The sequence below is a fragment of the Gobio gobio genome (genome assembly GCF_949357685.1).
Source record: "Gobio gobio genome assembly, chromosome: 23".
NCBI classification, from domain to species: Eukaryota; Metazoa; Chordata; class Actinopteri; order Cypriniformes; family Gobionidae; genus Gobio; species Gobio gobio.
The window spans coordinates 40,698,984-40,714,526 of NC_137119.1; the positions used below are offsets into that span (position 1 = coordinate 40,698,984).

The following is a 15,543-nucleotide window of genomic DNA, read 5'->3' on the forward strand; positions in this document are numbered from 1 at the left end:
AAAATGGAAAAACACAGCAATTGGCTTGTTTTAACCCAGCAGTTGGGTTAAATATTTGCTTAAAACAACCCGAGATCACAGACTCTACCCGACCTAAAAAGCCTTGGCATCCATATAAAAATCTCTATGAATGAGAACATATTAAAACACGGATAAATCAACTCATCAACTTACAGTGTGTGTAAGTCTTCTCGCCTTCCATTGTCAATTACGCTCCTTCCTTTTGTCCTCAAACTGGCAACCAGGAGGGGGCGGAGCAAACAATATTTTGAATTTGGACTGCAGTTCCCATTTCAACCACTAGCTGCTTTTCCTACATACAGCACCTTTAAGGGCTTAGAACTACTGCTATATGATTATTTATAATATAAATTAATTATATTTATACATGCATTATTTAATGTATATTAAATAGTTAATGGTTATTAGAAAATTATAATAATATTTTTGTGAATGTGTTTTTACAGAGAGTTCTTGAGCTATATTTGGGAGCCACATTGATCATTTCTGGTGTGTTATTGTGGTGGTAATGCATCAGAAGTGCAGTTATGAAGGGATCAGTTTCTGTGATCCATAAATGATGCTCAAACTAAATATGCAGACGTCAGCGAGTAGCTTCTATAGTCAGGAAAAAGCAATGAATCCGTATCAGGTTACACCAGAGAAAACTGACCATGGCTTAGTTTATTCACAGTAATCACTGGAAGAATCAAAATGTGTAACCAGTGACTGAAACCAGGAAACCAAATCAATCCTGCAGTGACCTCTTGTGGCTGACAAACTTAAATTTGCTAATGGCACCAGTTTGCCCTTTAGTGGAGAAACACTGAACTACAGTTGTATTGCAATACAAGTTTATTATTGCATAAATCACATTGTTATACAGCTGTGGTCATTTTTGATATACATTTTCAATGAAACATAAAATGCTTTTTAATATAAATGTATAAAAACAACATACAAAACAACGTGCATGAAAAACAAAATTAAGATCTAGTAAAACTATAATTAAGATCTGACAATAAACATGATGATAGAGGGATATAATCCAAATGCATTTATGAAGCTAATTTCTTGAAATATCATTGCTTATATAGGCTAATACATTTATTGTTAAACCAGTGTAATTATTAAAAAGCTCAGAATTTGGCACATTTGCTTATAATGTGTTAATGCTCTTCAACACCACAGATAAACTTTAATAGCATAAACTGTACAATCAATAACTAAAACTTCACACAGATTTTCACAATAACTGATTCTGTTATTTGTTAGTATAATTGCCTAAGGTGAATCTATATAATGCTTATTCATTGGGCCTATTTACATTTACAGACTTTACATTTCAGTGCTTTCAATCCTTCAGCTTTATTGCACAAAACTAACTTATATACAATTCCTCCTGTTATACAGTTGCGTTGGCCTATAGGATAATGTCTAAAACAGTGAATGTGGATGTAACTGTAATCTTGTTTGCTGTGTTAACTGTATATTTATATGCTTGTGTTTTCATATTATATATTTATTTTATCGGCTCAGTGTGCAAGGACCTTATGGTTTCATTCCATCTCTGAGTTTGCAGCGGATTGTCTGGGATTTTCTGAAACACACTTTTGAGGAAGTGGACTTTATATTACTAGAATAGGTCAGGTCCCTCACCCCCCCTTTTTTTCTATTATTTTTATTTTTTATTTTTATTTGTATGATTATTGAAGTATGCCATAAATGTTTGTACTTGAGTTCTGTTCAATAAAAAAAGAAAAGAAAAATGAATTAAAAAAAAAACTTTTGAGAAGGTTTTTGACTGGAAAGTGGAGGTTAAAAGTCACCTTCAGTCTCAAGAGCATCTTCATGTATCATTCTGTGTTCAATACATTTTATTTTTATTACCTCCATTGTATTAAAAAGATATCCCACCCCAGAAAAGAAGTAACGGTCGGCGTGTTTTCGCGGCACTACTTGCACAACGTGCTATGACTGTGTGCTATTTATTAGTTAAATATTAGTTTAAAAGTAAAAAAAAAAACTTCTCAGACGCCTATCGTTCGTGTCGGAAGACATTGATTCATCAGCTGGCGTCGTTTGGACCACCGCCGTGTTTACTTTGTAGTTTTTGAAGGGTCAGATTTGGAGGTCCCATGGACTTGTTTTTCTTAAAGTCGTCATGTTCCTCTGAAGAAAGAAAGCTATACTTCTGGGACAACATTAAAGTGAGTAAATTATTTAAAATTTTGGGGTTGAGTATCCCTGCATTCAATTAACTGGCAAAGTTATTACCGTCAATGACTAATTTATGGCAACTTGTTTCCGCCACAGAAAATACAAAGACAAGAAAAGAATACAAAATAAAAAAGGTAATTGTAAAAACAAACAAAACAAGTTTTTTTCTCAGAATTGCGAGTTTATATCTTGCAATTCTGGCTTCATAACGCGCAATTGCGAGATATGAGCTCGCAATTCTGAGAAAAAAAAATGTCCCCCTCAGAATTGGACTATATAACCAAAGACTTTATATACATGTATACTATTGTTAAAGAGACTTTGGTATAACCACTGATCTATTTAAATTAATTCTCTATAGATCAGTGGATATAACTCGCAATTCACCCTTTGCTGTGAGTTTGATTGACAGACGATCTGACCAATCATAATCTGCCGAATCCGCCATTTTGTCCGACAAAGCAGTCAGGAGAGTTCGTAGATTTACGAAAGGCCGCGTGTCCACCAAAGCGTTTTTAGCCAGCTGAAAACATCTCGCTGTGGGCACTTGAGCGTTTTGGCAGCGTTTTTCTTTTCTTTTCTTTTCTTTTCTTTTCTGGTTATGATAAGGAATATCCGCGGAAGTGTTACTAGCATCTCATTTCACAGATAGTTTGTTTCTGTATTGATTCTATATAAAAATGCAGATACAATGTAAAGTATTTTGCTCTGGCTCTTGTTTTAAATTAATATGCTGCTTGTTTTCATCAGTTGACGTTGTACAAGCAGAAAGTTGCAGTTGGTCGGTGTTGTATTTGTCCCGCCCCTCCTCCACTGTGATTGGATGGCTGGGTGAAAAGTGACAGTGATGAGCGCTACGTTTTATGTTTTAAAGTTGAACATTCTTCAACTCTCTGCGACCATTAAAAAAACGCTGAGATACTCGCTCAGCGCCTCGTTACGCTCATGACGCTCTAAAAACGCGGCGCTCCCATTAAAAACAATTGAATACGCCAGCCAGTAGCGTGAAAAAACACTTTGGTGGACAAAAGGGGTCTTTGCGAACGGTCAATTGCGAGTTTATATAGATAGATAAAAAGTCGCGATTATCCTTTAAAAGGGTTTATTCCTGGGTGGAACAAGCTTTCAAACTAATTAGCCATTTGACTATTGGTTAACATTATTGTGATGGTTCCTTCATTCTTTCTCTTTGCTCATCTCTTTCTTATCCTGTTGTCCGGCCTTCAGTTCTTCATATGGATTTTCTTCTACTGTCACGGCCTCATTATCTTTGTCTTTCTGAGGAAGCTGCTCATACTTTCCCTCTGATTCTCCTGCTGGTGTTTTTGAGTCGGCTGAACTCAGTGTTTGGTACACCTCGGCTTTCACGCCCTTAAGAGCCTCGTACCCACCTTGACCTTCGCCCTGACCTTCACCCTGACCTTGACCACCTTCAGCTCCTAGTGTGTGGTACACCGCCTCCTCCTGCCTCTTTTTTAGGGCTTCGTAACCCCCCTCTGCCCCGACCTTGTCCTTATCCGTACCCTCACCTAGTGTGTGGTAAACCGCCTGATCGGTGAGTTGGATTTGCTCATAGTCTCCACCTGTCGTTTTGTCTTTATCCCGTGCGGTCGCCTGAACACTGTTTGCTCCACTTCTTCTGCGCTTCAACGCGACCAGCACCACCACGATCAACACCCCGACGACCAACAGAATTCCAGCCACCATGATGCCATTTCCAGACGATGGCACTGGTTTGTCTACAAGAAAGAGAGAAGAGACATTTTCATGCTAAAATAAAACATATGACAAGTGCACAATCGTGAAGTGAGAAGTGAAAGAATAGTGCATCAATTTATACACCAGTACACGGAAAACGAAAGTGTTCACACAGCTCTGCGTGCGTCTGTTTTGGTGTGAAACTTTTAGGTGTCGCAGACGCTTTGAGAACCGTTTCTGCAGTTGATTACCACAGAAAATAATTTAAACTCGTCCCTTTTAAAAATAAAGTTATTAACTTAATAAATGTCAACTGAAATTAAAATGTAAAAAACGTATTTCAATAAGTTGCCAAAGCAACATTTTAAAAATGAGAAAAACACTATAAAATTACTAAAACTTTAACATTTAAATAAAATATAAATATAAACCTAAAAACCAATTTAAAATATGAATAATAAAAGCTACAACATAATTTGAATGATACTAAAACTGGCTTATGGACAAGGAGTGAGTGTCTAAGGAGTGTGTATGTGTGTGTTTGATTACCTTTGTAGATGTAAATGTTGCTGAAACGGGAGAAACCTTTCCCACAGTCCTTCCGGCAGCTGTACCGTCCTACTTCCTCGATGGTAATATCCTCTGTGATTTCAGCTAGTGTTTGGCGTACAAATGAGTTGTGGGGTGTGTGATACCAGCGGTAGGACGTGCAGTCGACAGGACAGTGACTGCAGGAACACCGCAGACTATTAGGAGACGTTGAATTCACTGTAGTAGCAGGAGGTCCACCTGTGCCACACACACAAATATGACTTCATTCAGTGGTTGTTCCTGTAACTCAGTTGGTATTAAAAACGTTAGCGAAGTTCATGGGTTAAATTCCCAGTGAATGCGCACCTGATTAGGATAAAAGCATCTGACAAATACATAAGCCGCAGATTCAGTGAGTAATTCGTTAGACTGTTTCAAAATGATAATGTGCGAGTCGTTCTGACGGATTTATTAAAAGAACTGACTCATTATTGAGTCATTTGTTCATTAATCGGGCTATGCTGGTGAAGCGGTGTGCTTGCTTTAAAAACGTGAAGCGGTGTGCTTGCTTTTGCGTGCAGTCAGTGAAAACAACGAAAGAGAAATATCTGGGTTGCTTTTATTATTTTAGCTTACTTTATCTTACTCGCAAACAGTGAACTATTATCTCGCTATTAACTGTTATCATTATACATATATAATGTGTATACTAGTTTATAAATCTTGTGCTTTAATGTATTATCATGTGTTATATTATATTATTTTCATCATCATTATTATTATCATTCATTTTTTAAGGACTGAGTACAAGTACTGATCATTTTTTTTCTGGTACTCGCCGAAAGCCGATACATTTATTAATTTATTTTCTCTTTTCTTTTTTCTTTTCTCGGTGATGTGGCAGTTTCCCCAAGCACAACACAGTGAGACTAATGAAATTAGGATAGCTTCTTTATTATTACTTTATTATTTTTCGCATGAAAAAAGCTATATTTTTATGTGCTTATCACAAACTTCAGTGTCCAATAACCTTAAAAGGGCATAATTGCCATTGTCATAATAAAAATTAAAAAAAGCATGCAGTTCGCAATGTGTGGGTTGTTGTCATTAATTTTGAAGTATTTCCACACCCCTGAGGCTGACATTGTGTCTGCTTCTGTCAGTTATTGGTCTTTGGTAACGGGGGTATTTTTATTAATTCAAGTACATGAGCTTGGAAACTGGTATCGCTATCGGTGCATAATAATAATAATAATTACACATAATTTCAACATAATGAACATAACACTTAATTTCACACTCTTCCTGGAACAACGCGCTGCACACGGCAACTAAACCCAATGAATTCACAGCCGTTTATTAAAAGAGTGTTCCCATTAATGTTATGTAATAGGACAGTCCCAATCATAGTTATTATTAGTCATGCATTGCTGTTTGAGCTGCATGTGCTGAAGCGGATCACCGCGTTAATTCTTAACCAAATGCATCCTACATATGAGAAATCATATATATATATATAGGCTTACGCAAAATAAACACAATACTACAACTTACATTTGCACAAAACAAAAGGCTGTGAATGCACATGTAAGTTGTACAACCCCAAATCAGAAAAAGTTGGGACAGTATGGAAAACGCAAAAAAAAAAAAAAAAAGAAGTGATTTCTAAATATACTTTGACTTGTATTTCATTGCAGACAATATGAACACAAAATATTTCATGTTTTGTCTGGTCAACTTCATGTCATTTGTAAATATGCATCCTTTCCTGTCATTCAGACCTGCAACACATTTCAAAAAAAGTTGGGACGGTAAAGCATTTACCACTTTGTAATGTTGCCATTCCTTTTCACAACACTTAAAAGACGTTTAGGGACTGAAGACACCAAGTGATGAAGTGTTTCAGGTGTAATTTTGTCCCATTCTTCCTGCAAACAAGTCTTAAGGTGGGCAACAGTACGGGGTCTTCGTTGTCGCATTTTGCGCTTCAAAATGCGCCACACATAGGCATGTGCCGGTATCAAATTTTCATGTTGCGATTAATTGCTGAAGCTTTTATCACGGTATACGGTATTATCACGATATTGAAATAAGTTGCAAAAAAAGTGTTGTCATACTATAACAGGTTAAATCACTTTCTTATAACAAAAGAACCAAACATTTAAATACAATAAAGCAATACACAAAAATGTATAAAGTAAACAAATATTTAAAACAGATTAAAGTGCAAAAGAATTATAAAGAACAATAGGTATGCTGAAATGTACATTTAACTAAGATTAATTCATTCTTTAGAAGTATTTTTCATTGTCAGTTTGTTAATGAAGGAACTAATGTTAAATACTGGAGCCTTGTAAAGTGTGTGATTGAACAACAGTCAGAACATATTCAAGGGCATGTAATTTAGTCCAGATTAAAATATAAAATGCAAGTTTGAAAATGAATAGCCTTAAGTCTTTAAGTATTATGTATTATGTATTAGGTTATGTGATTACTGGAGAAACGGCTGCATTTCTGCTGTTGCGTCAGCGCCCTCTGCTGTCGAAGAATGAATGTGCACTTCAGCGTGTCTCCTCATTCCGCCATGTGCTCGGCTCATGCACGGTCTATTTACATCAGTGCGCGTTCCTCTTTGACGTGTTTTTCATTTTAAACGGTTGATGGGTAAAGTATTCTTAAAATTAATTCTAAAAATCTGAATAATTCGTAATAAATAATTATTCACGGTATTTTGAAGTGCCCACGATAACAATATTGTGCATGTTCATTATTGCGGTATATTGTATTACCGTTTACCGGCACATGTCTAGCCACACATTCTCTATTGGAGACAGGTCGGGACTGCAGGCAGGCCAGTCAAGTACCCGTACCCTCTTCCTCCGCAGCCAGGACTTTGTAATGTGTGCAGAATGTGGTTTTGCATTGTCTTTTTGAAATATGCATGGACGTCCCTGGAAAAGATGTCTTCTTGAAGGCAGCATATTATGCTCCAAAATCTCTATGTACTTTACAGCATTAATGGTGCCTTCACAGAAGTGCAAGTTACCTTTGCCAAGGGCCCTGACACAACCCCATACCATGACAGACCCTGGCTTTTGGACTTGTTGCTGGTAACAGTCTGGATGATCCTTTTCTTCTTTGGTCCAGAGCGCACAGCGTCCATTCCTCCCAAAAAATACCTGAAATACTGCTTCATCTGACCACAGTACACGTTTCCACTGTGTGATGGTCCATCCCAGATGCCTCCGAGCCCAGAGAAGTCGACGGCGCTTCTGGACACTGTTAACATAGGGCTTCCTTTTGGCACAGGACAGTTTCAACTGGCATTTGTGGATGTAACTACGTCTTGTGGTACTTGACAAAGGTTTGCCAAAGTAGTCCTGAGCCCATGTGGTGATATCGCTTATAGATGAATGACGATTCTTGATGCAGTGCCGCCTGAGGGATCGGAGATCACGGTTGTTCAGCTTAGGCTTGCGCCCTTGTCCTTTACGCACTGAAATTCCTCCAGATTCCTTGAATCTTTTAATTATGTTATGCACTGTTGAATGTGAAATATCCAAATCTCTTCCTATCTTTCTTTGAGGAACATTGTTTTTAAACATTTCAATAATTTTCTCACGTATTTGTTGGCAAACTGGCGATCCTCGGCCCATCTTTGCTCCTAAAGGATTAGACCTTTCTTGGATGCTGCTTTTGTACCAAATCATAATTACAATCACCTGTTGACATCACCTGTTTCAAATCACATCATTATTTAACCATTTTACCTCATTACTAGCCCTAAATTGCTCCTGTCCCAACTTTTTTTGAAATGTGTTTCAGGTCTGAATGACAGGAAAGGATGCATATTTACAAATGACATGAAGTTGACCAGACAAAACATGAAATATTTTGTATTCATATTGTCTGCAATGAAGTACAAGTCAAAGTAAATTTAGAAATCACTTCATTTTTTTTTTTTTTGCGTTTTCCATACTGTCCCAACTTTTTCTGATTTGGGGTTGTAAAATGGTCCCAAACATAACTCCGGCACCCTCGCTTAATTTATCCTTGTGTCTGCTGCACGTTTCGCAGTTGAGCAGCATGACCCTGCTTAAATGATGATCGATACGTTTTATTGATTCAATGTATTATCGACTATTAATCGATCGTCGATTAATCGTTAACATCTCTAATAGAGAGTATACACTGATGTCAGCCGGACTGAGTGGCAGAAGATCTGCTGCATGAATAGATTTAAACTGCGAAAACGCGAGTAAAACAAACAATTATCAGTTTAAAATAAAGATTGGACTTGATATAGTGTTCCTTACAACTACCCAAAGATCCAGTGAGTCATGGATATATATTTAATTGTGTTTCCTGACATTTATATGTGAGTGATTTCAACGCCGGGGAAAAGAAAATTTGAATGCTTTATATATAAATACAATATAGGTAGGACTAAATCCCGGCGATCAATGTTATATCTCAAAGCTCTTTCCCGCTTTAGATGAGTTTTTTGTGTTTGTGACCAATGCAGTCTTTTTGCCACTCAGTGGGCGTAACCGCAGTCACTCCAGCCGTCTGTGAAGTCACGTGCATACCCTCTATAAATGAAGCGGTCAGGTAAGGCAGTTATTGTAGTGTTTACCTATAACTTTTAACTCCTGGGTATCAGAATCTCCTTTCTGCTCGGCAGCCTCTGCACTGATGTGGCTGTACCTGAAGGTGGCGTGGCAGCTGTACAATCCGGTATGATCTTGTGTGGCTTTGTCGATGATGTATGTGTCTTCTGTTATGGTTTTGATTAGCTTTTGATTCCTATAGAACTTAGCTGTTTTCACTTTCCCTCCACCCCAGACTGCACACCTGAGAGCCACACGCTCCCCCATCAGTGCAGGAACATCTGGAGGCTCCAACATCACCTTGAGCTCTGAGAGACAGAGAGACAGGTCAGACTGCACATCCATCACCCACTGCTGCAAGACACTCATGCTTCATTTAAAGATCCCATCAAATTAAAGATGGCTTTGAATTCATTTACTGATGTTGCACTACGAGGTGTATTCAAACTTCTGTCCAGTCAAATGCTTTCTAGAATGAGTCCCTCATGCAACCATATACTCTAACATCACTTGCACCAGTAAGACTGATGGGAACTAGCTGACAACTTGTGGTCGGAAAAGTTTTTTTTAGGAAAGACAGCAGTCTGCATAGAGAAGTGGACTGCAAATGCGTCAAAATGTGTAATAGTAATACTTTTGCAAATGTGTTTCACTCAGTTTTAGCAGAATTACACTCTAAAAAATGCTGGGTTAAAAATAACCCAAGTTGGGTTGAAAATGGACTAACCCAGCGATTGGGTTGTTTTAACCCAGCGGTTGGGTTAAATTTACATTTACATTTATGCATTTGGCAGACGCTTTTATACAAAGCGACTTACAGTGCCCTTAAAGGATTAGTTCACTTTTAAATAAACTTTTGCTGATAATTTACTCACCCCCATGTCATCCAAGCTGTCCATGTCTTTCTTTCTGCAGTCAAAAAGAAATGAAGGTTTTGGATGAAAACAGTCCAGGGTTTTTCTCCATATAATGGACTTCGGTGGGCTCCTAACGGTTCAAGGTCCAAATGACAGTTTCAGTGCAGCTTCAAAGGGCTTTAAACGACACCAGACGATGAATAAGGGTCTTATCTAGCGAAACGATCTGTTTCTGCGAGAAACCGAGCAGTATTTATGATATTATTTTACCTCTTAACAGGAGAAACGCGATCGTCTCTGAGCTCCGCCATTACTTCCGGCAAGTAAGGTCAAATTAGATCGTGGTCATAGAAGTATACATAGATGCCTCATTAGCGCCTGCACGGATCAGTAGAATGAGGCATCAACTATCGATATATCTATGACCACGATCAAATTTTACCTTACTTGCCGGAAGTAATGGCGGAGCGTTTCTCCTGTTAAGGAGGTTAAATAATAGCATAAATACTGCTCGGTTTCTCGCAGAAACTGATTGTTTCGCTAGATAAGACCCTTATTCATAGTCTGGTATTGTTTAAAGCCCTTTGAAGCTGCACTGAAACTGTCATTTGGACCTTGAACCGTTTGGAGCCCACTGAAGTCCATTATATGGAGGAAACCCCTGGACTGTTTTCATCCAAAACCTTAATTTCTTTTTGACTGCAGAAAGAAAGACATGGACAGCTTGGATGACATGGGGGTGAGGAAATTATCAGCAAAAGTTTATTTAAAAGTGAACTAATCCTTTAATACAGAGACAATCCCCCTGTAGGAACATGGAGTAAAGTGCCTTGCTCAAGGACACACTGGTGGTGACCGCTGGGATCGAACCAGCAACCTTCTGTTTTAAAATTAAAGATGGCTTTGAATTCATTTACTGATGTTGCACGACGAGCTGTATTCAAATTTCTGTCCAGTCAAATGCTTTCTAGAATGAGTCCCTCATGCAACCATATACTCTAACATCACTTGCTTAACATGTTTAAGGACCAGTAAGACTGATGGGAACTAGCTGACAACTTGTGGTCGGAAACGGTTTTTTTTAGGAAAGACAGCAGTCTGCATAGAGAAGTGGACTGCAAATGCGTCATAATGTGTAATATTCATTCTTTTGCAAATGTGTTTCACTCAGTTTTAGCAGAATTAAACTCGAAAAAATGCTGGGTTAAAAATAACCCAAGTTGGGTTGAAAATGGACTAACTCAGCGATTGGGTTGAAAATGGACTAACTCAGCGATTGGGTTGTTTTAACCCAGCGGTTGGGTTAAATTTACATTTATGCATTTGGCAGACACTTTTATCCAAAGCGACTTACAGTGCCCTTAATACAGGGACAATCCCTCTGGAGCAACATGGAGTAGAGTGCCTTGCTCAAGGACACACTGGTGGTGACCGCTGGGATCGAACCAGCAACCTTCTGCGTATCAGTTCCATGGTTTAACCCACTGTCCCACCATCACACCATGGTGTAAATATTTGCTTAAAACAACCCAATTGCTGGGTTAAAACAACCCAATCGCTGGGTTAGTCCATTTTCAAACCAACTTGGGTTATTTTTAACCCAGCATTTTTTAGAGTGTACTAATGTTATGATAATCGTATGATTAATGTAAAACTCTTTTAGATGTTTGTTCTTCTGTGGAGCACACAATGTCTCAGAGTTTGTTTGTCCATACATTTATAGTCAGCGGAGTCTGGTGCTGTTTTGGACCTCATTGACTTTCATTGAATGGACACAAAAAGTCAAAACATCCTTCAAAATATCGCCTTTTGTCTTCCACAGAAAAAAGCAAATAAAACAGTTTTGTAATCTCATGAAAGTGAATATTTAATACCAGAATTTTGTATTTTTGGCTGAGTTATCTCTTTAACTACACGGGTGATCTGAAATACAACAGGAAAAGGAGGAAGGCGTCACCTGTCATTTTCAGCGTCACTGCGTTGCTTCGTTGTGTGTCCTTCTTGCACCAGAAAGTGGCTCTTTTTGCCTCTTTCAATTCTGCAAACATAACAGCTTTCTTCTCCGTCTCAACACGAGTGAGTTGTAGTCTGGAGCCGCTCTCTCCCCGCAACACATAACACTTCCAGCCCTTCAGATCATCCTCCACCTGCAGCTCCATGTTTCTTCCTCCACCTTTACTCACCACAGTGCCACCTACAGATGGAGAGAGCTGAGCGTGAGGCTCCAGCTCTGAGAGAGAGAGAGATTATGATGAACAGCAGGAGGAACAGATGATCGTGAGGGAATGTTTAGTGTCGTGTTCATACCCAGGACAGTGAGTGTGTACGGGTCGCTCTTCGATCCGGCCCGCTCACATTGATACATCCCGTTGTTTTTGGATGTCACTGATGTTAGAAGCATTAAAGATGTATTATGTGATTGTTGATCTCCATTAAAGAACCATTTTATCGGTTCACCCCCTCCATTACAGATCAGAGTGACGTCATCTCCAACAAACACATCTGGGTACTTCGGCAGCAGAGACACTGAGAGAAGGAAAACAGACACAAGAGACACGTCTTCTGTAATGCCAGGTGGATTACTATTGTGAAATAGGATTGATTGATTTATTAATTGACAATAATTGAAAACCATGGTGATTTGGTGCTGTCTACTCAACAAGTAGATTAATTAGAGTAATTGAAAAAGTTTGAAATGAACTGTAAAAGGTGCATAATTAATGCATTTTTTATAAGCATGCCTTTTAATTTTTGCTCTATCAGATTCTTGTAAGATTTTTTTGTTGCTTTAAATAAATTAACAGTTTTTTCAGGTATTCTGCCGAGTTTTAGACTGCCTAATCGATGTGAAATATGTCACAAGTGATCAGGATCTTGTTAAAAATAAACTTGAGCTGCTGGTTTCTAACATTGTGATTCCTCAGGACGATCTGCAGATCTTAGAAAATGATCTGATGGGTTTTATTATTATGTAGGAGTCAGGCTGTTCGGTCTTCAGCGGACACACCCTGCGGTGTTTACTTGGACCTTCTCGAGGAACCCGGACACAAACTACTTTGGACAAGGTTGTACACTATAAATGGCCCTCAGTGAGGTACTTCATACACGTTAGACATTTTAAACATGACACTAGAAACATCAGGATACTGGTTGGGTGAAGTGATGAAAATGTGTGTATTTACCTGTTGGTTTTTGCCCGTTGTCTTCTCTTATGAGAGCCAACAACACTGTGAGATAAAAAGATGAATCAGATTATTTCTGGACTAAGAAGCTACATCTTACACATTTTAATTTGCAGCTTCTTTGACAGTAGGTGCGTTTACATGGAGCACTGTAATCGGTTTAAAAGTCCAATCCGAATGAAAATGCTCCATATAAACACCTCAATCGGAATAAAAATGTTTAGGTGTTAAACAACTGCATGTCTGCCCGCAGAAAAATAAATAAATATTAAAATTACCAACACAGAACTATTGATCCACGAACGTCGCAGTTATTATAATTGGCAAAGTTATGATGCATTTCTGTATATATATATGTGTGTGTGTGGTTTGACCTACATTATGAGGACATGCTGATGTGATGCAATATAAACATACTAAATGATTGTTTTATGAAAAATGTAAAAATGCTGAAAGTTAGTGTGGGTGGATAGAATATATAGTTTGTACAGTATAAAAACCATTACGCCTATGGAGAGTCCTCATACATTTTTTAGAATGATTGTATATATGCAATTTAAATATAAATAAATATTTTGTAATTTATGAAAAGTATTACATTAGAAAATAATGCGAAAAAGCATTTTATTATATTTATTCTCTGACTTTAAATACATGTTTATGTATAATTTTTAGCATTCATTTATTTATCGGTATTTAATACTTTTAGTGACTTCCTTCAGAACTTATTTTGAAATGTTATGCCGATATTGCGCATCATAAATGAAACAAAACAAAATTGGCTATAAAAGTTAGTTTTTCCATATCTTTCAAAATATCTTTATCACAAAAAAAGAATGTTTGTGGCAGTGCAATGCAAATCAAGGTTACAAAACATCACCAAAATCATATAATTAAATAATTAATTCTGTCAAGTTTGCAATGAAATGTACATTTATCATCATTTAATGCCAATATGTTAACCAGACAAACAAAGCGCATAAAATAATTTGCGTTCCCGTCTGATTTGAATTAAACTTCAACATCTTACTTGAAGAATTTGTCCGAACATCCCATTACACAGAATCAGACAATAAGATGCTGCTGCATAAACTCTTGTGTTTTTACCTGACAGTGTAAGCAGAGACCTCATGTCCATCAGCGGAGCCGAGCCACGCTGCCCGTCGGTCAGAAAGAGAAATATGACTTAAAGGACAGAAAGATGAGCCACTTGTAGAAATTTGGGGAAGTGGCGAAAGTGGTTTATCAGCACTATCGCATTCAAGCTCAGCTGAGTATGTGTGTGTGTGTGTGTGTGTGTGCACGTTTCCATAGTTTTTCGTTCAGTCTGACAATGTTTTTTTCTTTCTCTTTTGGTGATTAGAGCGGCCGCCACACCCTTCAGTCACGCTGAGTCAGCTGTGGGTTTTTTACCAGCTCATTTCAGCTGCGTGTTTGTGTTGTAGAATGCAATGTTGCTCTCAATGTGCGATTTGGTTATTATCAGGCATTGCTATTTACAGAACGTGTAAAGTCGTGGTCATGTATGGTCAGTGAACAAGAACAACTGGGAGGCTCAAACCAAAAATAGGCATGAAAGAAAGAAAGATGCATGACTCAAGTACATTTTTCTAATTAAGATAAATATATTTTGTCTAATTAGTCTATAGACTATAATACAACTGAAAGATAAATCTTATCAGCCTGACTTTTCTGTCTTTGTTTTCTTTTTCTTCGGTCTGTAAAGTGTTCGAGTGGAGAAGAGAAGTTATTTTTGAACATACACTCTGTGTGTGTGTGTGTGTGTGTGTGTGTGTGTGTGTGTGTGTGTGTGTGTGTGTGTGTGTGTGTGTGTGTGTGTGTGTGTGTGTGTGTGTGTGTGTGTGTGTGTGTGGCTGTGCGCTTCTTGGATAGCAGTCTTTCTTTGTCTAGGAGAAAGTGCTCAAAAGGCTACTCCGGTATGAACAGGTGCCTTCACCTGGAAAGTGGCCATAAATGGACTGGTCTCAAATTCTGTAATGATAGAATTATATCTACAGTGGGGAGAAGAAGTATTTGATACACTGCCGATTTTGCAGGTTTGCCCACTTACAAAGCATGTAGAAGTCTGTCATTTTTATCGTAGGATCATTTTAACTGTGAGTGACAGAATCTAAAACAAAAATCCAGAAAATCACATTGTATGATTTTTAAGTAATTAATTTGCATTTTATTGCATGATATAAGTATTTGATACATCAGAAATGCAGAACTTAATATTTGGTACAGAAACCTTTGTTTGCAATTACAGAGATCATACGTTTCCTGTAGTTCTTGACCAGGTTTGCACACACTGCAGGAGGGATTTTGGCCCACTACTCCACACAGACCTTCTCCAGATCCTTCAGGTTTCGGGGCTGTCGCTGGGCAATACGGACTTTCAGCTCCCTCCAAAGATTTTCTATTGGGTTCAGGTCTGGAGACGGG

General features: G+C 38.1%; 1 protein-coding gene across 1 annotated transcript; it reads right to left on the reverse strand.

Annotated features, from left to right (window-relative positions):
- Positions 1–2,006: 2,006 nt before the first annotated feature.
- LOC307119801 (uncharacterized protein) lies at positions 2,007–14,567 on the reverse strand. Its single transcript, XM_079806352.1, has 7 exons — positions 14,206–14,567; positions 13,099–13,143; positions 12,224–12,442; positions 11,874–12,146; positions 9,086–9,367; positions 4,468–4,707; positions 2,007–3,959 (listed from the first exon to the last, which is right to left on the reverse strand). The coding sequence occupies exons 1-7, from the start codon at positions 14,234–14,236 to the stop codon at positions 3,397–3,399; spliced, it is 1,653 nt and encodes a 550-aa protein (XP_079662478.1). The 5' UTR covers positions 14,237–14,567; the 3' UTR covers positions 2,007–3,396.
- Between the last annotated feature and the right edge of the window lie 976 nt (positions 14,568–15,543).